The 26,092-nt window shown below is 52.1% G+C and overlaps 12 protein-coding genes across 13 annotated transcripts; 8 read left to right on the forward strand and 4 right to left on the reverse strand.

Annotated features, from left to right (window-relative positions):
- Nucleotides 1-99: 99 nt before the first annotated feature.
- Nucleotides 100-1,290, reverse strand: PV05_02313 (uncharacterized protein). Its single transcript, XM_013462882.1, has 2 exons — nt 535-1,290; nt 100-479 (listed from the first exon to the last, which is right to left on the reverse strand). The coding sequence occupies exons 1-2, from the start codon at nt 701-703 to the stop codon at nt 361-363; spliced, it is 288 nt and encodes a 95-aa protein (XP_013318336.1). The 5' UTR covers nt 704-1,290; the 3' UTR covers nt 100-360.
- Nucleotides 1,291-1,476: 186 nt separating this feature from the next.
- On the forward strand, nt 1,477-3,478 carry PV05_02314. 2 transcript variants are annotated; one of them, XM_013462883.1, is made up of 2 exons: nt 1,477-1,710; nt 1,769-3,478. In XM_013462883.1, exon 2 carries the CDS (start codon nt 1,938-1,940, stop codon nt 3,432-3,434), a length of 1,497 nt encoding a protein of 498 aa, XP_013318337.1. In that variant the 5' UTR covers nt 1,477-1,710; nt 1,769-1,937; the 3' UTR covers nt 3,435-3,478. The 2 variants fall into 2 exon arrangements, with proteins under 2 accessions (XP_013318337.1, XP_013318338.1); XM_013462884.1 differs by having other exon boundaries at nt 1,477-1,688.
- On the reverse strand, nt 3,039-4,364 carry PV05_02315 (uncharacterized protein). Its single transcript, XM_013462885.1, has 3 exons — nt 4,256-4,364; nt 4,158-4,203; nt 3,039-4,105 (listed from the first exon to the last, which is right to left on the reverse strand). The coding sequence occupies exons 1-3, from the start codon at nt 4,259-4,261 to the stop codon at nt 3,588-3,590; spliced, it is 570 nt and encodes a 189-aa protein (XP_013318339.1). The 5' UTR covers nt 4,262-4,364; the 3' UTR covers nt 3,039-3,587.
- Nucleotides 4,365-5,111: 747 nt separating this feature from the next.
- On the forward strand, nt 5,112-7,022 carry PV05_02316 (uncharacterized protein; the record flags this gene model as incomplete). Its single annotated transcript, XM_013462886.1, has 4 exons — nt 5,112-5,296; nt 5,350-5,394; nt 5,447-5,853; nt 5,932-7,022. 4 exons carry the CDS (start codon nt 5,112-5,114, stop codon nt 7,020-7,022), a joined length of 1,728 nt encoding a protein of 575 aa, XP_013318340.1.
- Nucleotides 7,023-7,692: 670 nt separating this feature from the next.
- Nucleotides 7,693-9,301, forward strand: PV05_02317 (uncharacterized protein; the record flags this gene model as incomplete). Its single annotated transcript, XM_013462887.1, has 2 exons — nt 7,693-8,427; nt 8,498-9,301. The coding sequence occupies 2 exons, from the start codon at nt 7,693-7,695 to the stop codon at nt 9,299-9,301; spliced, it is 1,539 nt and encodes a 512-aa protein (XP_013318341.1).
- A 1,004-nt stretch (nt 9,302-10,305) lies between these two features.
- Nucleotides 10,306-12,099, forward strand: PV05_02318 (uncharacterized protein). The gene is made up of 2 exons (XM_013462888.1): nt 10,306-10,474; nt 10,526-12,099. Exons 1-2 carry the CDS (start codon nt 10,332-10,334, stop codon nt 11,604-11,606), a joined length of 1,224 nt encoding a protein of 407 aa, XP_013318342.1. The 5' UTR covers nt 10,306-10,331; the 3' UTR covers nt 11,607-12,099.
- A 235-nt stretch (nt 12,100-12,334) lies between these two features.
- PV05_02319 (guanine deaminase) lies at nt 12,335-13,696 on the forward strand (the record flags this gene model as incomplete). The annotated part of the gene is made up of 1 exon (XM_013462889.1): nt 12,335-13,696. One exon carries the CDS (start codon nt 12,335-12,337, stop codon nt 13,694-13,696), a length of 1,362 nt encoding a protein of 453 aa, XP_013318343.1.
- Nucleotides 13,697-14,169: 473 nt separating this feature from the next.
- On the reverse strand, nt 14,170-16,035 carry PV05_02320 (uncharacterized protein; the record flags this gene model as incomplete). The annotated part of the gene is made up of 5 exons (XM_013462890.1): nt 14,170-14,318; nt 14,378-15,319; nt 15,382-15,525; nt 15,582-15,761; nt 15,819-16,035. 5 exons carry the CDS (start codon nt 16,033-16,035, stop codon nt 14,170-14,172), a joined length of 1,632 nt encoding a protein of 543 aa, XP_013318344.1.
- Nucleotides 16,036-17,195: 1,160 nt separating this feature from the next.
- On the forward strand, nt 17,196-18,137 carry PV05_02321 (uncharacterized protein; the record flags this gene model as incomplete). Its single annotated transcript, XM_013462891.1, has 2 exons — nt 17,196-17,692; nt 17,771-18,137. The coding sequence occupies 2 exons, from the start codon at nt 17,196-17,198 to the stop codon at nt 18,135-18,137; spliced, it is 864 nt and encodes a 287-aa protein (XP_013318345.1).
- Nucleotides 18,138-19,604: 1,467 nt separating this feature from the next.
- Nucleotides 19,605-21,527, forward strand: PV05_02322 (uncharacterized protein; the record flags this gene model as incomplete). The annotated part of the gene is made up of 5 exons (XM_013462892.1): nt 19,605-19,826; nt 19,950-20,204; nt 20,267-20,515; nt 20,573-20,879; nt 20,947-21,527. 5 exons carry the CDS (start codon nt 19,605-19,607, stop codon nt 21,525-21,527), a joined length of 1,614 nt encoding a protein of 537 aa, XP_013318346.1.
- Nucleotides 21,528-22,088: 561 nt separating this feature from the next.
- PV05_02323 (uncharacterized protein) lies at nt 22,089-23,751 on the reverse strand (the record flags this gene model as incomplete). Its single annotated transcript, XM_013462893.1, has 2 exons — nt 22,089-23,521; nt 23,625-23,751. 2 exons carry the CDS (start codon nt 23,749-23,751, stop codon nt 22,089-22,091), a joined length of 1,560 nt encoding a protein of 519 aa, XP_013318347.1.
- Nucleotides 23,752-24,229: 478 nt separating this feature from the next.
- On the forward strand, nt 24,230-26,054 carry PV05_02324 (uncharacterized protein; the record flags this gene model as incomplete). The annotated part of the gene is made up of 4 exons (XM_013462894.1): nt 24,230-24,506; nt 24,577-25,094; nt 25,151-25,876; nt 25,953-26,054. 4 exons carry the CDS (start codon nt 24,230-24,232, stop codon nt 26,052-26,054), a joined length of 1,623 nt encoding a protein of 540 aa, XP_013318348.1.
- Nucleotides 26,055-26,092: the final 38 nt, after the last annotated feature.

A 26,092-nucleotide genomic window follows, 5' to 3' on the forward strand; every position in this document is an offset into this window, starting at 1 on the left:
CTACAAAAGATTAGCCTCGGCAATTTGTTTCTTGCCCGCTACCGAGGTGCTGCTCATAGGACGGGAAGCTGTTTTTGACATGCTGGACGGAGGATTGCTCTCGTTTCATACGAATATCGATTGCTGCGAATACCTAGGTACTATCCTACAAACGCACTCTCAAGCATCCTTGACTGCATGGAATGGCTCATAGCCGAGCTGAGCCGTCTGCCGCCGTATCCTTCCTAAAGAGCGCTGGGTATCTTCGCAATTCCGTCTCAAGCGCCTTCGTCCTGTCATTGTTCCGATTCATAGCCTGCAACATGTGCATTCTTCAGATCCAAGAGCTCCCTATCCCTCGAGGCTCTCAGCTTACAGCCCTTACGAGGTCTTCTTTGTTGCCGCTCTCGAAATGGGAGCAGGGTTTTTGCCCTGACGTTGTTGGTACAGTTGATATCCGAAGTACACTGCGCACAATGTGCCAATGATGAAGATATTGCCTGCGTATGTTAGCTCAAGAACTCGGTGAGGCCCTTTGCAGATTAGAGACCTTACCAATGATGAAGCCGACTACTCCTTCAGCCAAGTTGAAGACGTTCTTGAAGAGTCCAATGACCGTGTTGATTGCGGTTTGGAAGAGATTGAAAACAGTGGCGAAGATGCCCTTGATGATGTCGACAACAGCAGCAAACAGGTTGCCAACGCCTTTAGCAATGTCCGACATGATGATTTGTATTTGAATCGATGTTGTGACTTCGAAAGGCGGATGGATGGAGTTGTACTGGGGTTCTGGGAGGGATGAAATCGAAATCAGTGTCTAGCAACAGGGTCAGGCGGTGTCGAATATATATGCCGTTTGCTGACAGACATTGTCCAACCTCTGTTAGTAGTCAGTGATAGTCCCGTCAACCCCAAACCATTCGCATCGCTGCCCTTCTGTGAAGCCATTGTTTGCCATGTGACGTCACGCTTTAGCGAGGCGCTTTGTTCCTGTTTTTGTGGCTGAAGATCGACCAGCAATTGGTCACGAGCTCACAAAACGGCAGGCATCATGTGGCTCGTGTCGTCAGGGCACTAGGGGCAGAGGAATATCAAAGCACAAGAGCAAGTAAGAATTGCGAGGATTGGTAGGGAAAGGCTTTGTGAGGTCAACTATGACTGAGCTTCAATAGGTGTCCGTTAGCCACATTGAGGAGTACGACCAGCGAGCCGGATACGTCTTGCGACCAGCATGCTCGTTTGGTCGCCGTTTTGCTGATAGTTACTTGTGGAATGCTGCGACACTCTCAGGGCAGGGTTACTCGCGACGAGCTCAAATGGTCGATTTAATTGACAGCTAGGTGCGAGAAAGCTCTCTTCTATTTAGGGGCCGGTCTTTCAGCTACTGAGAATCAGAGATTAGTCAGCAAGCTCAAGCGGGTGGCGTCCAAAACTCCGCCGTATTCTCTTGTACTGTGCATCATTGTTCCCGGCATATGAAGTTTGGACGCCGATTCTTTTCAGTATGAAAAAATTGGTCGACTACGCATACACAAGACCTCATCATGAAGCCTGTGAAAGGATGATACCGCTCTCAAGAAGCTCATCTCTCTCTCATCTTCCCACTAAATCACTCTTGTAATGGCTTTCCATACCATCCAACCATTTCAATATGTGGCTCTTCGATTGCCAAATGATCACACGAAAGTCGAACATATACTCCCCAATACGTAGGTCATGACACAATCATCTGTGAGCCAAACAGATATCAGCCAGCGGCTTTGTGAGCTGTCGCTGACTCTGTTACAAGTCTCATAAACCTCGGCAAATATGGTTCTTTTCATGCGAATTCAATCATCGGCCGTCCTTACTATGCAACCTTCGAAATCTACGACCGCTCGGAGGTCAAGGATGGTAGGGAGCTCAGGATTGTTCCTGCCGCTGAGCTACATGCCATTGCTCTAGTTGAGCAAGCAGAAATGGAGGATGTCTCTACGCCGGGAGACGAGACAGGGGCACAGTCCACACCAAAGTCAAACGTGAATACTCACGACGATCCCACAAATCAGAAATTGACCATGGCCGAGATCGAAGCACTAAAACAAAGTGACATGGGCAGTGGTAAAGAGCTGATCGAGAAAATCATGCAGTCACATTCCACGCTGGACCAGAAAACAGCCTTTTCCCTCGCAAAGTACACACTACGTAAGCACAAGAAATACTTGAAACGCTTTTGTGTCCTGCCACTTGACGTGTCAACGCTAGTCGACTGGATGATGGCGGATCGAGATTTCGCGAAGGTCATGGAACTGCGGAATGAGGCTGTTGGTCTCATGGGTTGCTGGGCCAATGTTCATGCTGGCGGACAAGACGTTTCCCTACCTGAAACCGACCCTTCAAGTCGCTATCTCATTGTAGACGATACCGGGGGTCTGGTCGTTGCTGCCATGGCCGAAAGAATGGGCATTTTGCATCAGATGAATTTCCAAGTTGATAAAGTTAGAGATGGTGACGAAGATCTTGATCCCGAGGCCGAATTTGATCAAACCGGACTCACCCTTTCGGACAAGCCAAAGAGACAGCAGTACAGACCAAGCGCTATGAGCGCGAAATCTAATTGCATCACCGTGGTCCACGGGAACCAGCAACCTAATCTCGCCCTCTTGAGATACTTCAACTTCGACTTCAACAATCCGACACCGTCACATCTGTTGTATACTAGCCTGAAAACGCTCTCCTGGCTCCAACTCCTAGAACCACAGTCCGACACCACATACCGAGAACCAGAAGTCATACCACCCGAGGAGCTCGCCAAAGCCAAATCCAATAAGAGAAGTGCATACTATCGCAAACGGCGGCGGTGGGAACGAGTCCACAACATCGTCGACGAGACCCAGAAGGGCGGGTTCAACGGCCTGGTTGTAGCAAGCTACACTGATCCCGTCTCGATTCTGCGCCATCTCGTTCCTCTTCTCGCGGGTGGTGCCCAAGTGGTGGTCTACTCTCCTAGCATCGAGCCACTTATCACGTTGGCAGACTACTACTCAACAGCCAGGCGGACGGCGTTCCAAACCAGACCGGAAGATCAGAGGCAGGTGCCGTCCAAGGATTTCCCGCTCGACCCAACACTGCTACTGACGCCAACGGTACAAACGGCACGAGTGAGACAATGGCAAGTTCTGCCTGGCCGAACACATCCGCTCATGACCGGACGAGGCGGAGCAGAGGGATACATCTTCTCAGCTACAAGAGTGCTTCCGGCTGAAGGGAGAGTCGAGGCTAGAGGACGGCCACCACGAGGGAAGAAAGCGAAGGCCGAGACTCCTGGAACTCCAGCTTCGCTCGAGGATGCTCCTCCCCATTCGCCGCTCAAGAAGCAAAAGACGGAGCCGTCGAGCGACCTTCCTGTAACGGTAGAAGCTTCTGTGGACTCCTCGAAACAGGAATCAGACGTGGAAATGAAGACAGAGATTTAGACGGTGTCAACACCAGACCATCGAATTGGACACGACCGCCTTGGACATCTTCATTTTTCTCCTTGAGCCTCGTGCATTTGCTTTCGCAGTTCATAACTTCATTCGTCCCCCTCGAGCTCCCACTCTATCTCACTCATCCCGTTGCCGTACAGATTATAAGCTCTTGCCCATGAATTTCCTCTTTGTAAAGCTCAGCCACCATTTACTCGGCACCGTCGCTCCACCATCGTACAATCTCGCATGTAATCTACTCGCCAATTCTTGTCTTACTTGACTCAAATAACTTCTCAGCGTTTCCGCCTCTGTTCTGTCCCTCGGCGCCTCGAATGCCTGATTCAGCGGGAACCCGGGTTCGCCAGGGATACTAAACTGCTCGAGCGCGCCGTTGATCAAGGCCTTCTCGGCGCTGCGTGAGTCCATGGTCGGTTTGACTTTGGTGAGGCAGTCGGAGACAAAGAGGATGCCGTAAATGAGCATGCGGTCTGCGGGACCTTTGATTTCAAAGTTGCGGAAGAATGTGTTCGCTCGGAACAGAGAGAGGACTTCGTCGAGGCAGTCGTACGATTCGGAGTCCGGGTCGACATCGAGTGGGTTGGTGTTGGCTGGGAGTTGAGGTAGGGTATAGGCGGGACCACGGGTTTTCGTGCGTAAAGGGAGGAGAGGAAAGTTGCCTTGCAAGTCTCGGTCAATTGAATCCGGGTAAGTGAGAGCAGGTGTTGGTACCTATCGTCTGAACGCCCTGGTCACCCAGGAATATGGAGTGGTATGCCTACGTGGACCGTGAGTATCTCGCACGGTTCTGAAGTGACAATCGCACTCACCGGCATGATTGTTTGTCGGCGGCCTCAAAGAAAAGTGAGAATGTTTATGTCGAGAGGAGAGATTGTGGTTTCAGCGATTCATTCTGTGGTCGCATGCAGTCCGAGTGAGCATGCGTTTCAATGCCACCTTCGAATTGGAGTTGCGCGGCGGAATCACACGTACGCCAAGCCCGGAAGAATGATGCTGCCCTTTGCTTTGAGGACGACAACTAGCCTTACTGTCTGTCTACTTTGTTCTGTTCTCGAAATCTATCCACGACCATCTCAATCTATCGGTCCTTCCCGAAAGACCGGCTATTATATCCTCATCAGCTTGATGATCGTCTAGCATGCTCACCCGTCCTACTATGTACTCGAAGACCTGTCCCACGAGTCTTTCAATATTCTTGGGAAGACAGTCCTCGAATGCTGGCTAACCTTGACAACTCACGCGGCTCCCGACAATGACACCTTTGCAGCGGCAGTGAGCTTCTCCATGAGGGCGACTGGTGAAGAGACAATAACTCAAGTCACAACATGCAGGCACAGATCGATCAAAAGACGTGATCGTAGACTTTTTTCTCTCGCGCCCATCGCGTGTCGCCTCGTCCCCGAGCCGCTTCTCACGGATCTCGCTCGTCCCACTTGCGAATTTGGGGTGTCTAAACGGAGAAAAAGATCCTTGACGTGAGAACTGCCAAACAAAGTCGGCCAAGTCCATGGGTGGCCTGACGGCGCCTCAACGTTCCGCCAACAATCTTCCACCATTGAGATGTTATTTCAAGCTGCAGGCCAAAAGTGATATATGATTGCCATCGAGTAGAATACTGAGGCGTGTCGCACACCAGAGATCTCTTAACTTCTCCACTGCTCGCGAATGAGGGATGGTGATTATGGCCTCTCCCTCCAGACAGAAGCATCAATGAGCAGAAGCCTCCCATGCAAATATTCAGTCAAGCTGGATGTCCTATCCAGCCCGCTAGCACCCGAGGAGACAACTCCGGTTCTCAATTACAAGAAAGCGTTCCATAATAAGACCAGAACAGGATGCCGTACGTGCAGGTAGGGCAATGACTCAAGACTTAACCACAGTTGAAACTGATCCACTGGTAAAGGCTACGTCGCGTCAAATGCGACGAGACAAGACCCATGTGTTTAAGGTAAGCACAACCCAGACACATCATGTGCAGCTTTGTTCATTGCTACATCAAGATGCCTCCGAGCCAAACGCGAATGTACAGGTCTTGAACCCATAGCGCCAGTACCCGAAAAACAGCTCAAACAGCTTCGATTGTTCGAAAATGAGTGGGAGAAGAGATATTTCAACTTCGGTCTGGTTGAAGGCGCCGTCGTCCTCGCAATGTACAAGCCCTTTGTCAGCCCCATCTGGAACCAAACAATTGCCCAGATTGGGTCGGAGTACCCACAGATTGTACATGCTTTTGTCGGAGCTTCAGCTATTCAGGCTTGTTACCAAAGCAAGTTCGTGGACAATGTCCATGATCGCACTGCACAAAATCTATATTACTTCACACTGGAGCAGCAAAATAAAGCCATTGCCCTATCTCGAAATGAGGCAATCCCGGATGATGTGATGGTTCTGTTCTGCCTTCTGGCTTGTAAGTCCATAATATGTTTCTTACTAGCAGATACGGCTTTCGCAGATCCAGCCTTGCTGACAGATTGGTCGTGAACAGTTGTCTTGTCTTCCTGGAAGGATAAGATTGCGGCACCAAGAGAACACCTCAAAGCTGCACGAACATTCCTCCAAATCCATGATCAGAAGGTCCAGCTGACGGGGTTTGGTCGGAGCACCCTGATTGATACTTTGCGGCCAATGGTTCGTGAATGCGAACTGGAGGCCGCCGCTTTCACAGACGATGAGCATCTGATCGTGCCGCTACACACATACTTGAGCCGACAAGACTTACATGTGCTGCCTGTGCTCTTGACTGCGCTGGACGCACTGCATCGTCTTGAACAGCTATTCAAAGTGACGCTTTGCCTCAATTACGAGCCACACAACGACGACGAGCAGCTGAGAGCTGACATCAAGATGGCTGTCTCAAATCTCCTCAACGCAATATCCGGCAGTGTCTCTCACTGGACCAAAGAATCCGCCCACGAGACATCATTCGAGTTCGAGAAACTGCTGCCGCATTGTCAGGCACTCAAGATCATGTTAGACTGCGGACGAGATACGACGGAGATGACGTATGACAATCATACTGCCGACATGGAATCAATCGTTTCACGTGTGCAGGCAAATTTGTCGCGCGAGAAGCAGAGGCTCGAGATTCGGGGACCGACGATGAAGCCAACTTTCAGCTCCATCGGCCCTCTCTTCTTCGTGGCGACGCGATGCCGAAATCAGCGTATCCGTCAACGAGCGCTCGAAGGCCTACATCGCAGCCTTAGGCGTGAGCGCAAGTTGACTAGCTGTATGGCGGCTGCCTTGGCCCGTTTTGTGGTGGATTATGAGGAGAAGGCCAGCACCAAAAGTGGCATTCCTCAGTCTGGTCGAATCACACTAGAACAAGCGGTCTTCTCACGATTGGATCATACCATCATGATTTCTTGGAAACACGCCATGGACAAATCTCAATTGCAGCATGCCTCCTTGCTTTATATACCTCACATTCACGCGGACGACGGCGCATTTGTGATGCACATGGCTCGAAAAGTATTGAAGGCCTCCTGCTATCCTGGCACGCTGCTGATGACTCCGACTATCTTGTGTCATTGTCCGAGTGAGGGTGCGACCTGGGACCCTTCGCCAGTATTCTAAGTCCGGACAACGAAGCGAAGGTTGGTAGAGTTGACGAATCTTCAACCATGACGGAGACCACATATTGCTCATTGTGCTTAACGCCAGAATCCCTTCGGAGATTAAAATTCCAATCGGCAGACTCAAAAACGTGCATTTCTTGCCTGGGACTGAAATGGGTGTTACAAAATGTTCCTAGTAGCCATGTTTCTCCTGTGACGAGCTAGGATCCCGTCACTCCTGGAGGGCGCTCCTTGAGCATTTTCAGTAGTCCCCAGGGTCTATTTACTACGGTGAACAAGCACTAACTTACTCACGTGCTTACTGTACGTGCTTGCCTAACCTTTGGTGTCCAAGCCACCCTCAGCCTGATGAAAGTACTATTCGTCACACCCGCATTTCAACTTCATTTGCAAAGTCCTGCCTATGCGACATGGTTATCTCCAAAACTCTTGAAACAGGTACACGGACCTGCGAATACCGCCTTTACACCCGCAGAAGTTTTCGAACCTCGCACTCCAACACCCGCTGACTGCAATTACACAACCACCTCTCTCTTGTGCTATCGTGTCGATGAGGCAGCCGATCTCTCTTATCTGCCACCCCGCAGGAGCTCCTCGAGACGCAATTGCATCTACACCTACATCAAGCCTTCAGCTGTCATCCCAAGATCATTTTCTGTCAGCATATAATGGGTAGCAAGTTGATAAATGATAACAAAGAGCACGTTGTGTATGAGACATCTGTCCAGCACCTTCTGAAAGGGAACTTGTTCGATCTGCGTGAAGGAAAGCCTACAGTAGGGAGGTTCAGGTTTATCTCATGCTCCGCTCTAGCCGAGAACGTTGTTCGCGTCGTTGAATGTGAAAGCCTCGCACAGTTGGACTACTCCGCAATATCATACATATGGCGCGGCAACGGGATCCCTGACGAGAGCTTCCATCTCAAGGTATTCACAACATCCATACCAGAAGATGAGGAACCAGGCGATCCGATCTCCATTGACATCCTTCAATTGACATGTTTAGCTGCACTCGCCAATAACTCTTCCTACATTTGGCTTGACCGACTTTGCATCTTGCAGACAAGTCGCGACGATAAGATCTGGCAGATACAACACATGCAGGACATCTACAAATTTTGCAGTCGATGCTTCATCCTTCCTGGTGGACTCTCATGGCTGTGCCAGCTGGAAGAAGAAACGGCCTGGCTCCATCGTGCCTGGACCCTGCAAGAATCAGCAAGTCCGCCTACATCAGATGTTCTCTTTCAATGGGCACATGGTTCCACCGCGTTGACAGGCCTCACCTCTGGAAAGATCATGGAAATCGAGCAAGGACGCTATGCAATGATCCGATTGGGTGACCTACTGCAAGCAGCTACCGTGGGTTGGCTTCTATGTGCTTCGAATAAAATGAAGGTCGATGTTAGGATTTTTGGTACAGACAGAAGCGCTATTATGGCCTTAATGGGGGCCATGGAGCTTTAATAATCAGGAGGCGCGCGATACTGCCATATGGAGGAGTGCATTGAAACGGACGTCGTCCAGACCTGTTGACATGATTTTCAGCATCATGGGTCTGTTCGACGTGGCACTGAATCCTCGTGAATATGGCCGGAACGAAAGACAACGCGCAACCTTGGATCTCGCAAAGGGAATCCTCCGAAGTGGGCGTGGGCCTATCTGGATTCTAGCGTCTTTGCAAGGACGCTTCCTTCCCGGAGCGAGTACGATACCGGCGTTTCCGGAGACGTCGGTGAGTGGGAAGGTCGCGGCCGAAGAACCTGTAGAGGGTATCACCCTCGGCGGAGGACTTGCTTGGACGTTGCGAAACACAGCAGCTAGCAGCCTAGATGACTTCGGTTACCTAACAATGAATGGACGCTTCTCTGCGATTTCCACTAACGGGATTTTAGGAAGAAGAATACCCACATATCGAGGCTTCGAATACTGGACAGTACTTATGCGTATAGATGGAGAACCAATCGAAGCGGGATTGCTCGGACGCTGTGGCAGCGTGTCACATGCACTAGTGGTTGGGGACATAGAGCACTATATGCTGACTGCAACTGCCGCACGAGGATCAAAAAGTTGCGTAGCAGTTGTGTTGTTACGGCGAACTCAGACAGAGGGACACTGGCATAGATGCGGGTTCGCTCTTGTGGCACCGGAGTTTACAGAGAACTGGCAGGAGTGTGAGGCGACAATCGTTAGCAGCGACGAGTGGACTCACCCACGGGAATACACACTCGAAGAATGGAAGGAAGGCCAAAAGCTTGAAGAAGCTAAGCGCACCTGAAAAAAGGTGCTCTTTTGTGAAAGTGCATGATACTGTGCTTCAACGTGAGTTTCTCAGAACCAACCTCAAATTCATTTTCTCACCACCTACAGAAGATAGGTAGCTTAGCCAGAGCGAGGAGCTCCCTCTTATAGTCAATTAGGCAGAGTCCACACCGCGCTCCCAGCAGGTCTTCGCCGCAGTTACGAGACTCTCCTGGAGGTGCGAATTTGGCCAGTCGCCTTCTTGGGCAATTTCACTTCGACCAGCGATCGGCGACGGTCACCGCGACTTTTCGATGTTTCCTCTCAAGATATACTTCAGCCTGCGCAAAGTCTGGCGGACGAGCGCCACCTCAAGTGTCTCACTCCCTTCAACGCCCAACCACAAGACATGGCATACGAGTTCATTGGTAATCCGTGCGAAGATATAGGGACGCCCGTGCTCATCACGCGTCCTGGACAGGAGCATCATGTCCCGGTGTGCGCTGGCATCATCATCAGAACTCATGAACAAGGAGGAGAGCGACACGGCATGGGGTTCCTCAAGAAGGTGCGATCTCTCATCCAAAGACTCAGTCGCTATCGTTTCGAAAATTTCGACACGTGTCGTGAAGTGATGAGAGAGCTTCAATTGGACGAAGGTCGTACAGCGCCCGGCTTCCGAACAGGGATGTAGTCCTTGCGTCGGTTCTGGCACTCTGTGGAAGCGCCCGCAGAAGCAAGCTCTACTTACATGATGATTTCGGGCGAGAGCTCATGGGACCCGACGCGGATATTTGATAGCATCATGAACATAAACCAGATCAGCGGAGTTGAAGTGTCTTTCCGACATGATGCGACCAACATATGTGCCTAGTATGTAGCCTGTAATGCAGCATCAAGTCAATGCCTGAAATGCGTGCGTCTCCACGGTCTCCCACTTAACGCGTCTTTTGGCCAGCGCGTCTGTGCGCGTCACAGTCTGTGTTGGACAAACTGCGCTCGACTCCCCATTCCATAATGTCGAATCTGCCCACTGCCCGTCTTCATTCCTAGAACAGGCCTTCACAATGTCGGACTATGAGGATGATATGGACCTGGATGCCCCACCGGCCAAGGACAAGTCAATACAATTCAGCTCGGACAACCTTGCCGGGAAGCAGAAACGTATAGTCGCAGACTTACCCGTCGAGGCTGAAGACAATCTGCCATGGTAAGGTCCTGGCTCTAATGGCCCAGCAAGTCATTATACTGATGATTCCAGGGTTGAAAAATATCGTCCAAATACCCTGGACGATGTGTCTGGGCATCAGGATATCCTCGCGACAATCAACAGATTCGTTGAGCACAACCGACTACCTCACCTCCTCCTCTACGGCCCTCCAGGTACGGGCAAGACCTCTACAATTCTGGCGTTGGCAAGACAGATATATGGGACGAAGAATATGCGGCAGATGGTGCTTGAACTCAATGCTTCAGATGACCGTGGTATCGATGTTGTGCGGGAACAAATAAAGACGTTTGCTTCGACAAAACAGATCTTCAGCAGCTCGACGCAACAGTCCTCTACAGCAGCCAAATTCGGCCTTGGGGCGTTCAAGTTGATTATACTGGACGAGGCGGATGCCATGACATCGGCAGCACAAATGGCGTTGCGAAGAATCATGGAAAAATACACTGCCAACACAAGATTTTGCATCATTGCAAACTACACACATAAACTGTCGCCGGCATTACTATCACGGTGTACCCGATTCCGATTCTCGCCTCTCAAGGAAGCCGACATTCGTCGCTTGGTCGATCTGGTCATCTCGCAAGAACATATCAACATTGCTCCCGAGGCTGTGGACTCGTTGGTGAAATTGTCCAAGGGTGACATGAGACGAGCTCTCAACGTCCTACAGGCGTGTCATGCAGGTTCAAGACCGCTTCCCATGCGAGGCCAGCCACCTATCAAGGAATCCGACGTCAAGTACGAGCTCATTACGAACGACACGATTTATAATTGTATTGCGGCTCCGCATCCAGATGATGTGCGCCTGATCATGACGACCATGCTGAGCACTCCTGATGTTACCAGCTGTCTGAACGCAATCAATGCGCTGAAGAGCAGTCGTGGTCTAGCTCTTGCCGATATCCTCACGGCGTTGGCGGATGAGTTGCAGAACCTCGAAGTCAGCGCGGCGACGCGAGTCACATGGTTACAGGGGCTTGCAGAGATCGAATACCGACTTGCTGGTGGAGGAAGTGAGAGTGTACAGACGGGAGGCATGGTTGGCGTAGTGAGAACGGGATGTGAGCTCATGGGAGAGAAGGGTGTGGGTGAGAAGATGAACCTCGGATGAGCAAGTGGTGCGACCAAGTTAAGAATCAGCATATGCAAGCACAACTGATCGGACCAGTCCTTCAGTCATGAGCTTGCATTCCACGGCTGTATGTGAAGACCTCGGCGCTAGGTGCTATGGCTGTCGAAGAAAGACTGTCGTGGAAGAGCATCGTAAAGGGTGGTGCTTCATCCATGCTGCACAGAATCGACCCCGTCTGACGGAAACAGGTCCTGGGCTGTTGCCGTGGGTCCGACTTGGGTCGTGCAAGCGTCGGGAGACAATGCATGGCTCTACACTGTGCTGGTTATGCTGGGCAGCGTAAACCGGCATGGACTCTGTGATACGGCTCTGCTGCCACCGATCCTGCATGCCGTACTCACACTGCGTCCGGCGTCCGCATCGCACCAGACGAATCTGGTGGTAATGCCTATTGTAGACACCGCAAAGGCTGTCACTAGCGATACTGTTGCAAGATGTAGGATTACCAATATGGTGAATGGATCCAATCGATGTCGTACTTGCTTGCCCTCTACATTCTTCCAGTCCCCGGCGTCGTACGCATATGTGTGATTTGTGGCCCTCAAAACTGTCGGAATAGTGCGCGATGTTGGCTTGAGTGCTAAGAGCTTATCAGCACTGCCTGCCAGTTGCGCGCTCATCACATTTCCTGATACATAAGACTCTCTTAAACTCCAGCAAACACACTTGCAGCCTCTATCCAGCCCACAGTGATCATCAGTACCGTCATGGTTGGCGTGCTTGCCTTTCATGGAACCATCATCCATTGCGCAGCTGCCACCGAGACTAAGATTCTCAAAGACACACTCTTGGTTGTAACGCCTGATGGCCGCCTATCCCACGTCAAGCACGGAGTTCCAGAGTCTGACGTCCATAACGCGCTCTCACAACTCCAACTCCCAGAACCTCCCAATCTTAGGGTTCTTTCACAGACCGAGTTCCTGATTCCCGGCTTTGTCGATACGCACAACCACGCACCCCAATGGGCTCAAAGGGGCCTCGGCGGAGGCCTCCATATTCTGGAGTGGCTGGAACAGATCACGTTCCCCAACGAGGCCAGATTCGAGGATCCTGAACATGCACGAAAAATCTACTCGTCTTGTGTCGACGGGTTTATCAAACAAGGAGTCACCACGTGTTCCTACTACGGATCTCTCCACGGAGAAGCCACCAAGATCCTAGCCGACATCTGTCTAGCAAAAGGGCAACGGGCACTGATCGGCAAATGCAACATGAACCGGAACGCACCAGATTACTACAGAGATAAGGACGCCGCAGAATCCATCGCGGTCACCAAGGATGTGATTGACCACGTTCGCGCCCTCAATGCGTCTGGGGCTTTGATCAAACCTATCCTCACCCCGCGCTTTGCCATCTGTTGCGACGACGAGCTCCTTGAAAATCTCGGCTCTCTTGCAACGCAGAATCCTGACCTGCCCATTCAGACTCATTTCAACGAAGCCCAACAAGAAATCGATGCCACTCTCAGTCTGTTCCCGAGCTTCAAGAACGAGGCAGATCTCTACGACCATTACGGACTGCTGACCAATCGCTCTATACTCGCTCATTGCACCATCATGACGGACTACGAGATAGACAAGCTTCGCCATGCGGACAGTGGGGTCGCGCATTGTCCCATAGCAAACACCACGGTTGGAGGTGGTTTTATGGCGGCACCCATCGGCAAGTTCCTTGAAAAGGGCATCAAAGTCGGCCTAGGCACTGACAGTGGTGGCGGGTTTTCATCTAGCATCCTCGACGTAATACGCCAGGCCATCATCGTTTCGAATGCCAGACACTTGATGACGGGCGAGCCCGCACTATCGGTCTGGCAGTGCTTTTATCTGGCTACCTTGGGTGGAGCGAGGGTTTGCAGCCTGGAAGATAAGATCGGAAACTTTCAAGTCGGGAAGGATTTCGACGCTCTCGTGATTCGAACGGAAACCGATGGAGTCATGACCATGCTTCAAGCGCAAGACAATGTCGAGATGATTTTCGAAAAGTTCTTGATCAGCGGAGATGATCGGAATATCGCTGAAGTATACGTCAGAGGCCGCCAAGTCAAGGGGATGTCGTCGTCGCCAGTGTAGGGCCGCAAAGTCGAGTTGGGTGCCTCGGCCCGGACAAGATCGACCAGGACAGCATGGTCCTTCCATCGTTACGCTGGTACTCAGACCATGAATCATGACCAAGTTGCGTTGTCAAGGGGTAAAAAATCAGCTCTCGAGTCCTTGTACACGTCTCGAAATATTCACTTATACCGACATGTCCTGATCGCAACCCGATTTGGAGCAAAGACCCTCCTCTCACAAAACAAACGAAGTGTTACTGCTCCTCAGTATCCTGGCGTGTCCGCAATCTGCTGCGCAGACCTGGATCTTGCCACATATTCCGTCATTTTCGTTATTGCCCACTGCTGTGTCAATCTCAGCGTGCCCTTCTGCCTCTCATACTCACCATGCTACTGCGCAATTATCCCGACAGCCCAGCATGTTGACAGATTTCAGTGCCTGGTCGAACATAGGCACCCCGCTACAGCTCTCTTTCGACGAGCAAACCTATGCTAAGCCTGATCTTTTGACACTTCCTCGACCAATTTTGCTTGACCAGCCTGGACCGGTTTTGGCTCGGGCTCGTGGCCCATATCTTCGTGATGGATGGTCTTCTCAACCGCATGTACAGCCTGATCCGCCAGGGCTTTGTCTTCGAACACTGTCAAACGCGTAAGCCAACACTCACTCGAAGGGCCTTCAAGGGAAGGAAAAACATACAGAAAGCCAACTCTTCCAGGGTTCGGTTGGCGGTCTCGGGAAACAAGAACCACACGAAACAGATCTCGAACGCGAGCCAGCAACAGTATGTGATCAACCACTTCCAGCCGATATTGTCCAGGCCGATCGGATTGACGAAAGTCGTGAAGAAATTGGCTCCACGACCAAAGAACTGGAAAAAGGTTATACCTCGTGATCTGTGCGCGTAAGGCCACAGCTCGACTAAGTAGGTATAGGTGAGCGCGTTGTATCCCAGATTGTACGCCGGCGAGTACAGGAAGATGAAGAAGATGGTGGCCGCGCCGGCGGCATTGTTCTTCTTGTCCTGGTCCAGAGCGCTCATAGACTGTTGCATCGTGACCGTCCAGCAGATGTACACGACCAACAAGCTGATCGTGCACACCATGTACATGGTCCGGCGCTTGAAGCGCGTGACGATCAGTGCCATGGTGAGAGCAGAAACCAGCGACCAGCAGGAGTTGCCGAGGTTGACTTTCTGCTTGAAGACGGAATCGGTGTGCCCGATCATGGCCAGCAGGTCGCCAAGGTAGTAACTAATTAACGTGTTACCACTCCACTGCGTGAACAAGCCAAGGAACATGGTGATCAAGGCGCGGCGTCGCATGCCGGCGGCTTGGAGAAGCGAGAACCACGAGTCTTTGGATGCTTCGCGCTCGAGCTGGATTGTGGTGCGGATCTGGGTCATTTCTGCACGGACAAACTCGGATTGGCTATCGCCTTCGGCATGGTAGTGGACTAGGATGTCGTAGGCTTCATCGCTACGGTCCTTGGTGATCAACCATCTGGGGCTCTCCGGAAGGAAGAACACAAAGGAAATCTGGATCATTGACGGTGCCATCTGCAGGAGAGACGGGATCCGCCATGCCCAATTGCTTGCGATACTGTTGGTGCCGAACGTGATCCCAGCTGCTGTAATTTGACCTGGTGTCCAGCGTTAGCACATTGGACGATTCATGCTGGGAGTTGACGAAGGAGGCACTCACCCACGAAATAGGCGACGTTGAAGAGGGATGTAAGCACAGGACGTTCCTTGGGATAGCCGAGTTCACCGATCAAGGAGGACCCAGACACGATGCAGGTCGGGATTCCAAAGCCGAGGATCATGCGGGCGACAATGTACATGGCGACTGCAACTATGTGTCAGTAGCGCTCGTCAAGTTCGAGCGCAAGTGGCTGGACGTACCGTGCTGAGATGCTCCTTGAACCACCGCACCGATGATCATGATGACCGATCCTCCGCAAATCGACCATCTTCTACCGAACCTGTCATTCACTATTGGAATGAAAGGTAATGAGAGAATGGCGCCGAGAGAGTAGGCAGCTGCTATGATGCCCTTCAGGGAGCCTTGTGGATCGCCGAAATCTGGCTTTGAGTCAGCAAGAGGTGGATGGTGGGATTGTGATGGCATCTTTTTCGTACAATCGACCCACGACGGGACAATTTGAAGAGCATTGATCAGTTGCGAGTCGAACCCGGAAGTCAATTCGATGCCCATGCACGTCGGGAAGAGCATCAGATAGAGGTAGCGCAAGTTGGGCTTGCGATACCATGGCACCCTGTCCTCCTTGACGATGTTTGTGATGATAGGATCAGACGCCCCCGTCTCGTGCGTGACTGGCTTGAGAATCTTGGCCATTGTTTCGCGAAATCCGTGCGGTGGGTACTAGTAAGGCACGAGGTTGAATGGTCCTGAATCAAGAGATGAATGGCGCGCCCTCGCTCGCGAAGGAATTCCACCCTCTTCTTATGCTTGCTAGAGTCACATCGCGGCAGATGATACTCGAGGAGCTTTTTGGGGCCTTATTCTTGGCTGTGACCCTCGGCGTCGGTGAGCAGTGCAGACAAAGCAAGGTAAGGGGTCTTGGAGCGGCGAAGGCATGCCTCCGTGCTATGCTTGTTCTTGCCTGTCTTCGATATCAACCGGTGGAGCTGCAGGGCTAGCAATGTTTCGGCAGATCTGGGGTGCTGCTGAAGTGCGGGGACTCCAGCTTCGGTTGATTCCTGTGCGACTTCAACTTCCCAGGCTGCAGGGCGCGCCTCATGCTCAGAGGAATAGGCGACACTTCGGGACCGTTGTGCGCGAACGAGGACTTCTCCAGGTCTCAAGATGAAATGGAATTTAGGCTCAAATATAAGGCGAGCCCCAATCATCCCCTGTTGCCAAGTGGGATAAAAGGGGAGCCAAGGACCAAAGTATATCCGTGACTGAAGTGGACTAGGCCGTTCACTCAAGAGGCTCTCAGGACTTCAAAGATTTCAAAGGCTTGATCGCCGTAAAGATCCTGGTCTATTACGGTCGCTATGATCTACACCCAGTGGCAGAATCGTGGCTTGACACTCCTCGCACTCGACGATGCTCGGGATCAGTCCAAAGACCAGCAGTTGGCAGATGGGACTGCCCAGAGGTCGATTTCCCTCCACGCAGGTAGGACTCGTTCACGGTTTTGTGTCGTGCCACTGCTGTGCAGCATGAAGGAGTCATGCACATGGTTCACAGAGGAAGATGCTGAGTTTCCCTTTTCCTGGTTGTCCAATCAGCAGGGGACCCGTACTGGGGAGAAGTCGTCGCCCACAAAGTCTGAGACTCTGAGTCACGACAGCAAGCTCTTACAAAGTGCCTTCCTTCTCTTGACTGGAATACATATCGTGCCGGTCTCTTCGTCTTTCTCTGTATCTCTCTCACGCTATCAATACTGAAACTACCTCTAACCACAGCCATCTGCACAAGCCCTTAGTCCTCTGCCATCGATTCTTAACCTCTGATCTCGCTTGCCAAGTAGCCACACAAGCGTCACCATGTCTCGAACTAGCAGGCCACGAGCATACAACAACCTACCTCAAGAACGATATCAAGGTCGTGCCTCTTTTGGGGAACCACCCCCGAAGGAAATACGGAAGAAGCTGGCAGATGAAACGCTATCCATGATACCGAGCGTTCTCACCACTATGGGATTCGGCGAACAACCGGAGTCGACTTTGTTCTCATCACAACTCGAACCACTTGACAACAGCATCTGCCCAGGATATACCTTCCCCGACCTCAAAGTTCGATACGCCGATACTTTCTCTCTAGCACGACAACTTCTGAAAACTCGCCCCGACTATTTGGGCAAAGTCGCAGTGCTCAACTGTGCCTCTGATACAGAATTAGCTGGAGGCTGGCGACATCGATCTGGCACGACTCAGGAGGACGCGCTTTGCTATTCATCCACACTATGGCCAACATTGGACCGGTGGAAGAGCAAATATCCCTGGCGAAATACGGTGAATCGGTCCGGAGGCAATGCAGGAGAGTGCGCAGGGATATTCAGCCCGAACGTGGTGATCTTCAGAGATGAATTGACGCACGACTGCAAAATTTTGCCACGCAGGGATTGGACGACCGTGAGCGTGGTCAGCGTGGCAGGTTTGGCTTGCCCTCCGTTAGTGCCAGCACAAAAGGGGAAAGCTCGTGGAGAGGGAGAAATGCAAATGAAGCTCGAGAAAGATGTGCATACGATCAAGGAGAGGTTTAGGATGATACTGCGGATGGCCGCACGGCAGGACAAAAGTCTGTTGTTACTCGCAGCGCTGGGCTGTGGCGTTTGGAAATGCCCTCCGAGACAAATAGCAGAGCTCCTCAAGGAATGCTTGGGAGAGCCCGAATTCAACGGCTGGTTCGAGGACATCTGGGTTGGAATCTACGATGAAGAGGTCTGCAGGATATGGCGCGAGGTTCTGGGGGCTGGCTCTTCATAAGACGAGAACTTCTGGTCGAGCATCTCTGAGAGCTTGGGGGCCATTGGACGTCGAAGGGATTTCCCATTTCAGGATTGGAATGCTTCTGTCGAAGATTGAGCCTTCGGTGTACTACGTAGTAGTGCCACGTAGAGAACTGAGAGCAGGGGGTAAGCGTGGCACCACTTGACCTAACACGATATCCTTCTCTGAGTACCTCTGTCTGAACTACTGTGGATGGCTACTAATTCTGGACGACTACTCGTAGAACCCGCATCTGACAATGTAGCGTTGCCTTGCCTTGCTGCGAGCCGCCAAGCAGCCTACCTGAGCTCTGTGGCACCATGACATACTAGTACATAACCATGCAGCCAACCGCTGAGATCTTGGCCAGGATCTGAACCGTAAAATGCGGTAAACCCCGGCTCGCAGGAAGGGCATTGTCACCGCGGAGAACGTTGGTCTAACCAGTCCGAGACTGGTTTGTGCCTCTGCTAGGCTTCATGGCCATATCCACTAGGTCGGGCGATCAGCTGCGCTTGCCGTCTTGTAGAAGCTTAATATTAGCCAGATTGCACGGCATGTACTGTGTACTATGACCTATCGCATTTGTTGCTGGAAGGCAAAAGCACATCCTAACTGGTCACGCTCTGAGACGGGTTGCGCCTTCGACTGCTCTGGCCTGTGGGTCGGAATCTGAGTGGAGCCTCGACTTACCCACGTTCGCGCTTAACAAGGGAACCTGGGGGCGGGGCATGGGGATCACCGAGGTTGCGAATATGCATCTAGTCGGCTTTCCGCCTCAGACTAGTTCTTTGGAACTCTGAAGGCCTACGTAGCTTGTACTGAACGCCTTGCAACTGCCCCTATGATGCGTTGGAGGGGGATTAAAAAGTGTCTATATACAGCAAACCCCTTTGAATATAGGGGGATATACTAGCAAGGCCTCTCTTGGGCATTGAGGGAGCAAATCGTGCATGTTCTTTCAGTAAAAGGCCAACATCTCGCGGATTGTCAAAGATGCTGGATGTTACAGTGCCTTCTCTAGTGGAGTGCCAAGGGGACGAGATCGATGGCTGTATGCAAATGAAGCCACGTATCACCAGCACACCGTTGGAAAGTGGAGTGGACTGGATGTTACCTTACTCTCTCTGGTAGTCGACTCAAGGAATTCCGTCTCCTGGTTCCTTGCAAAAGTAATCCATGTAGCACGAGCACATTATCGGGAAATGCACGGCGTGTCCGAGTGCTAGCATACATTAGCTTTAGATATCTCGCTGGCAGGCAGGAGAAGGACGACCAGATGGCGTGGGGGACGATGCCGGTCAGGACGAGCGCCGTTGAGATTCGTATTAGCAATGTCGTGGGGTATGTGCCATTGAGATGCACAGAAGTACAGTACCTGTACAACATGAAAAGGTATAAGACCCCCGAGTCGTCTGTTGTCCTCCGAGACAGTTCTCTATTCCTTCGCATTGACGCGCTAGCATGGCGAATCATCCAAACATTTCCTCAGGTATGATGGAGCCAAAGAATGAGATGCTGCAGGCCGATCGAGTCGAGATTGATCATTCCGGAATCGTGATCAACCCGGATCTCATGAACGACGCCGTAGATGGCGAGAACCGCGAGCACCAGGAGGGCTTGTGGGCTTCAGTCAAGAGCCACCCCTGGGCTTGCTTGTGGGCCTTCATCATGTGCTTCACGATTGTGAGTCTACACAGTACACAGTATCCTCACCCACTGGTGTTCAACCCTATGAGGTTCCTGGATCTCGGGTGGCGGAGACTCGCCCTCTGTGTACAAGACAACAGCTGATGTGATGCTTACTAGGTCATGGAGTCGTTCGATATGTTCCTCAACGGTAATTTCGTCGCGCTTCCCGCTTTTCAGAGAAAGTACGGCGTCGTTTCAGGAGACGGCCATGCGATTCCAACCCGATGGCAGAGTGCCCTCTTCCAGTCCGGTCAATGTGGTGCATTTGTCGGTGTCTTCCTGGCCGGGCCTGTCACCAACCGTCTTGGCTATCGCTGGACTACCATCATGGGCCTGATTCTGATGAACGCCACGATCTTCGTCTCCTTCTTTGTAAGTAGTAGGAGCCCGGCCCCCTGTTGTCGAGCTTGTCCTCTGACCCAACTTCCAATTAGGCCGACTCGCTCGCCGTCCTTGTGGTCGGACAAGCGTTGGAAGGGGTCCCTTGGGGATTTTTCATCGCGAACTCACCCGCGTATGCCAGCGAGATTGTTCCTCTCGTGCTTCGAGGCGCCTGCACGGCTACCCTGCAAATGAGCTGGTCTATCGGTGGTATCATTGTCGCCGCTGCCACCTACGGCTACAACAAGCGAGACGATCAGTGGGCGTGGCGAGTGCCTCTGGCCTTGCAGTGGATCTTCCCCGTGAGTTGTTGCCTTTCCAGATCCCGTAGCTTTCGTAAAGAGTTCTGACAGGTCTAGACCCCGCTCTTGATTCTCATCTGGCTTGCCCCCGAGGCTCCGTGGTGGCTCATCCGTCGCGGACGCAAAGCAGATGCGCAACGCTCCATCGAGCGCCTCGGTAGTAAATCTCCAGAGCAGACTCAACAGGCACTTGCCATGATGGAGCGAACCGTCGAGATTGAAGCTCGGATGGGTGGTGCCCCGACGCTCCTGGATCTGTTCAAGGGCGTCGATTTGAGGCGAACAATCATCACCTGCTTGATGTACGCGTCACAGAATTTCGCCGGTAACCTGATTGCCAACCAGGCAACTTTCTTCTTCGAGCGTGAGTACTTAGCGCCCTCTGTCGGACAAGTCTTGAACCGGCGTGGATGACTGACGCTCCATTTTAGAAGCCGGGATCTCGTCCGATAAATCCTTCCAGCTCAATCTGATCAATTCGTGTCTCCAATTCGTTGCCAACGCGGGCTCCTGGTTTCTTACCGCCTGGTTTGGTCGTCGGACCATCTATCTCTGGGGCACCGCCACCAACATCACCTTCCTCTTCATCCTCGCCATCTGCGCCTCCATCCCCCAGAGCCATGCGACCAACTACGCCCAGGCCTGTCTAGGTGTCATCATCTCCTTTGTCTATGCCGGCACCCTCGGACCGATCTCATACACCATCATTGCCGAGACGTCCTCGGTCCGTCTTCGCGCGTTGAGCACCGGTGTCGGTCGTGCCGCCTACTATGTGGCCGAGATCCCCATGATCTATCTGGCCTCGAACATGCTCAACCCGACAGGATGGAACCTTGCGGGCAAGTGCGGTTATGTCTGGGGAGGTACCGCTGTCGTCTGTTGGATCATGGCATACTTCTTTCTTCCCGAGCTCAAGCATCGCTCTTACCGTGAGAGCGACATCTTGTTCAACCGCAAGATTCCAGCCAGGAAGTTCAAGGCAACCGTCATCGACGTCAAGGATAACGAGTAAGACAGGGAGATCCGTGACGAGGAAAGGAACAGAACAGTTTGTGAGCTTCTGCGGCGTGATGACTAGGAAAGGAGTCCCTTACTTCCAAGTAGCTTTTGCTTTATATTGAGCTCCCAATTTATATCAATGGGAACACCAAGAGCAGGTATTGGGACTGCGAGGCTGTCATCACTAAGGTCAATACAGAACAGCCTCATCTTCACGGATGAATGTACGTCCGATCCGCCCACGGGCCGTAATCAGCCCCTGAGACCGTCCCCTATTCTTCAGCCTCACTTAAGCCTTAGATATGACGGCCGTTACGGCACCAATCTACAGTAAGCATCCTATCACCTGATTTCATGCCCGCGATACCCTCGAGAGTTAACAGCCCAGTGGAATTTGACCAACTACTTGGTGGTTGGCACAGATATTCAAACTGCGGTGGTGTTACAGGGGTCTGTGTGAGCTTGGTGTCCTAATTTCAGTAGGATTAACTGAGGGCAGTTTAGTGAACGAACGCCCCACAGATTGAATATCTGTGTCAATCTGGTTACTAGGTACAAATATCTCGGACTATCACTATAGTTTCTCCCCATCATCCACCTTCTGGAAGACGACCGTACAGGTATCGTTAACGGGCGTGATCATGTAATAATCCTTGAAATCCATATTCTCCTTCTCAGGGAGCACAGCCGGCTTCCTCGTCTCAAACGTCTTGTACAAATGGCTGATGGCAACCTTGATCGTGACCATGGCGATGTTCTGGCCAATGCAGCCCCTCGTGCCCTTCCCGAAGGCCATCCAAGCCGTCTTGGCCTTGGCCGTCGGCTCGTTCCAGCGCTCGGGGATGAATTCCAGACATCGCTCAAAGTACTCTTCCTGTCGGTGCATGCTGTATGGCTGGGCGGAGATGACGGTCGAAGCCGGGATGAATTTGTCCAGCAGCGTGACTCCGCCGTCGGGCACGACGCGAGGCTCCGAAGCCGGGATGGACGAGTACAGTCGCAGGGTCTCCAGGACGACGCCGTGCAGATATGGTAGCTTGTCAACGGCGGCGAAGTCGTCAAGGTCGACGTTCTTGAGTTCCTCGTGCAGTTTCTTCTGTTGCTCGGGGTTTTTGGAGAGGTGGTCAATCATGAACGTGAGCGTCGTGCCCGTCGTCTCGTGCCCCGCACCCATGTGGTCCATAACTTCCGCAGAGATTTGCTCGCGCGATAGATCCGTCTTCATGAGTTTGGTCAGGAGGTGCGCCTTTTCCGGGTCACACTTGTCCATCCACTTGTGGGTCATATCGTTGATGATCTGTTCTCCTGTCGCGGCATCTTTCCAGCCTGGTAGCAGGTTCGCAATCCCGGACGAGTATAGAAGCTTGGTGACGTTCGGCAGCTCGGCAAACCAGTGGAAGGTCTGTCTTCGCATATGCCAGGCATCAAACACTTCGGTGTCTTGTCCTTGGAGCAGGTGGCTTCCGTTCTGGTTGCCGAAGAAGAAACCGGAGATGACATCTTGTGCCATATAGTTGAATAGATAGAACACATCGACAGGGCTGTGCTCCGAGATGTTGTTCATCATCTGTCTAACGCGGTCGTAGATGACGGTCAAATTCTCGGGTCGTATCATGTAGGCCTTGGTGTATTCGCCACCAAGATGCTTTCTCCTACCGCTATGACGCGCACGGTCTGGAGTGCTGAACATGTTCTTCGCCCCATAGGCCTCGAAGGCATTGTAAAAATGCGTCTTCTCATAGTTGTAGATGGGACCGACGGATGGTGGATGGTTGACAGAGATCTCGTCAGGGGCCAATCGCACCAGAGGGCCATATTTGCGATGCAACTCGTGGATATATCGAGTTCTGTTCAGAGTGATTGTCTGGTAGAGAAGAGGGATCTTTGTGAATCTCGTGGTGAACGGACCAGGAACATCTTTCAGAGCTAGTGACTTGTAGAAGACTGATGCAATGAGTGCCAGAGCACCCACTACGGGAAGCAAGAGGAAGAATGAAATCATGACGCCTTACATCAAACTATGCGCTCTCGTAAACGAAACACACATGTCGACCGACCAAGGAGGCAGGAGTGTTACCTCCTATATCTCCAGCTCGAGGAGTATACATACTGATGGCCTTGGTGAATGGTTCGCTACGTAGTGTCCACCAGGTTGCCGGTCCGAGTACACTCGCAAATTGTGGGGAATTTTGTCGTCGGCGGATAACAGGATCAGATACGTCTCGACTGGGCAACATGCGGCCACCGTGGATACGATAGAATAATGGCCGCAAGTAATAACGCACGTCCTTCCGCGTGCCCCGCGCACCGACCCCATGGAACTGACAAAGAGAAAGGCTTATCAAGAACCCGCTATGAGCCTCAGAAAATAATAATCCCGCGAGATAAGGGTTTGTGAATTTGTGATGTGTTGACTCTCAAGGCCAGATAAGGCTCGCCCCTGATATCTTCCCGTGACGGCGGATAACAAGCGAGATCTGGAAGCTGACAGCCTCATAGATGGGGGTCTCCTGATTGGCTATCACCATGCTCTGCGGTGTCCACTGTATACGAAACCCAGCAGCAAGACCTCAACACAGGTAAGGGCATATAGAAGGCATGGAAATCAAGCGTCCATGCCAAACAAACGGTCTCACCCTTTCCATTTCTTGTTCTCCCTTCTTTTCTCCGATTGAATAGCTCTACTAGTATCCTTCTGCTTCAGTTCGAGCCAAGATGAGCGACTCACCACCCTCTCTCAAAGCGCACTCGGCGCAGCCAGCGAATTTCCAAGATGCTATCCTGTCCGCCGACGAGCTCGAACTCCGAGCCCAAGGTCACAAGGGAGAGCTTCCCCGACAATTCTCTACGCTTTCGACTCTGGCCATCGCCTTCCTCCTGACGAGCGCATGGATCGGGTATTCAGCAACATTCCCCTACCCGTTGCTGGCCGGCGGTGGGCCATATGTGTTCTGGGGCTTGATCGTTGCCACGATCGCTTGCTCCATCATCAGTAAGATCTCCTTGAGACAGCGCAACCTGCCAATGTGTGTTTTGGAATGCGATCTGACAATGCCCTATAGCTGCCGGACTGGCGGAGCTGAGTTCAGCGTATCCCTCCACCGGAGGACAATACCATTTCGCATTCATGGTGTCATCCGAGAAAACTCGGGCGGCCGTTGCCTTCGTCATGGGCTGGCTCTCCGTCATCGCCTATTGTCTCTTCACGGCCAGTGCCACGATCGTCTGTGCGCAGATCACGGCCGCAATCGCCGGTTTCTGGCATCCAGACTATGTCGCAACTCAGTGGCAGATCTACTTGATGTACATCTTGTATCAGGCGCTCGCGACAGCCGTCGTTGTGCTCTTCCCCCGACAGCTGCCGAAAACCGAGATTGGGTTCTTCTTGATCAGCGTTTCTGGCTGTATTGTCTTCTTCATCACTGTACTTTCGGCCAGTGACACCAAACAACCCGCCGAGGTCGTTTTCACCGAAGTTGTCAACGTCACCGGTTGGAGCGATGGAGTCTCTTTCATCCTGGGAGTAGGAACGTGCATGTACGCGTACATTGCCACGGATGGGGCATCCCATATCGCCGAGGTAAGTTTGCAGCGGCCGTACGAGTATGGCTTAGAGCTCCAAGCTGACAGGAACAGGAAATCCCCAACCCGGGCAAAGGTGTCCCCAGAACCATGATGCTCAGTCTGGGCATATCAGCCGTCAGCGTGATCCCCTGGACTTTGGCATTCCTTTTCTCGACCAACGACCTCGACGCCGTTGCGTCTTCCAGCTTTCCTATCCTCGAGGTCTATCAGCAAGCGTTGAACAACCGTTCAGGTGCCACGTTCCTCGCCGTGTGGCTTCTGGTCATCTATTTCGGCTCCGTCGTCAGTGTCGTGGCGGCCACGGGCCGTCTGACTTGGGCATTTGCTCGTGACAACGGCCTTCCATACTCACCTACCTTTGCGAAGATCAGCCCCAGCCTCCAAATGCCGGTCAATGCGACGATCGCTTCGAGCGTATTCGTCGCCTGTTACGGTGCAATCTACGTGGGATCCACTACGGCCTTCAACAGCTTCATCTCCATGTCGATCCTTTCGCTCAATGTCACGTATGCGATTCCGCAAGGCATTGTCTTCTTCCGCGGGCGAGACAAAGTTCTTCCGCACACACGGCAGTTCAATCTGGGCAAGATATTCGGCCCTTTCTGCAACATCTTCTGTGTGTGTTGGGTCTGCTTGTACACAGTATTGTTCTGTCTGCCGACCTTCTTGCCTGCCGAGGTCGAGTCCATGAACTACGTTTCTGTAGTTGTGGCTGGCTGTGCCTTGATCATCGTGATCATGTGGTTCTCTGGCAAGAGAAAGACATTCGTGGGACCGGTGAGTTCATATCCAGTGTTGAGATCTCTCTGCTTGTTCGACCGTGAGAAAGTGGTACTAATTCGTTCTGACACAGATTATAAACATGGAACTCCTAGAGGCCGCTAAGATTCAACACGTTGACGCCGAGACTCAAGCAACAATCCTGGCTGGCGAGAAGGTGGTCGAAAGTCGGTGATGGCGGGACAAGTGGTTCCAGTATTGTAAATCTCATTG

The sequence above is a fragment of the Exophiala xenobiotica genome, assembly GCF_000835505.1.
Source record: "Exophiala xenobiotica strain CBS 118157 unplaced genomic scaffold supercont1.2, whole genome shotgun sequence".
Lineage (NCBI taxonomy): Eukaryota > Fungi > Ascomycota > Eurotiomycetes > Chaetothyriales > Herpotrichiellaceae > Exophiala > Exophiala xenobiotica.

Bases quoted from the DNA above. Each gene is read 5' to 3' on its own strand.
- PV05_02313 (XM_013462882.1), bottom strand. From the start codon at position 703: ATGTCGGACATTGCTAAAGGCGTTGGCAACCTGTTTGCTGCTGTTGTC. The intron at 480-534 runs GTAAGGTCTCTA...TAACATACGCAG, and splicing joins AGTAGTCGGCTTCATCATTG to GCAATATCTTCATCATTGGC.
- PV05_02314 (XM_013462884.1), top strand. From the start codon at position 1,600: ATGGCTTTCCATACCATCCAACCATTTCAATATGTGGCTCTTCGATTG. The intron at 1,689-1,768 runs GTAGGTCATGAC...CTCTGTTACAAG, and splicing joins GAACATATACTCCCCAATAC to TCTCATAAACCTCGGCAAAT.
- PV05_02315 (XM_013462885.1), bottom strand. The intron at 4,106-4,157 runs GTACCAACACCT...GAGACTTGCAAG, and splicing joins CCAGGGCGTTCAGACGATAG to GCAACTTTCCTCTCCTCCCT.
- PV05_02318 (XM_013462888.1), top strand. From the start codon at position 10,332: ATGTCGGACTATGAGGATGATATGGACCTGGATGCCCCACCGGCCAAG. The intron at 10,475-10,525 runs GTAAGGTCCTGG...TGATGATTCCAG, and splicing joins GCTGAAGACAATCTGCCATG to GGTTGAAAAATATCGTCCAA.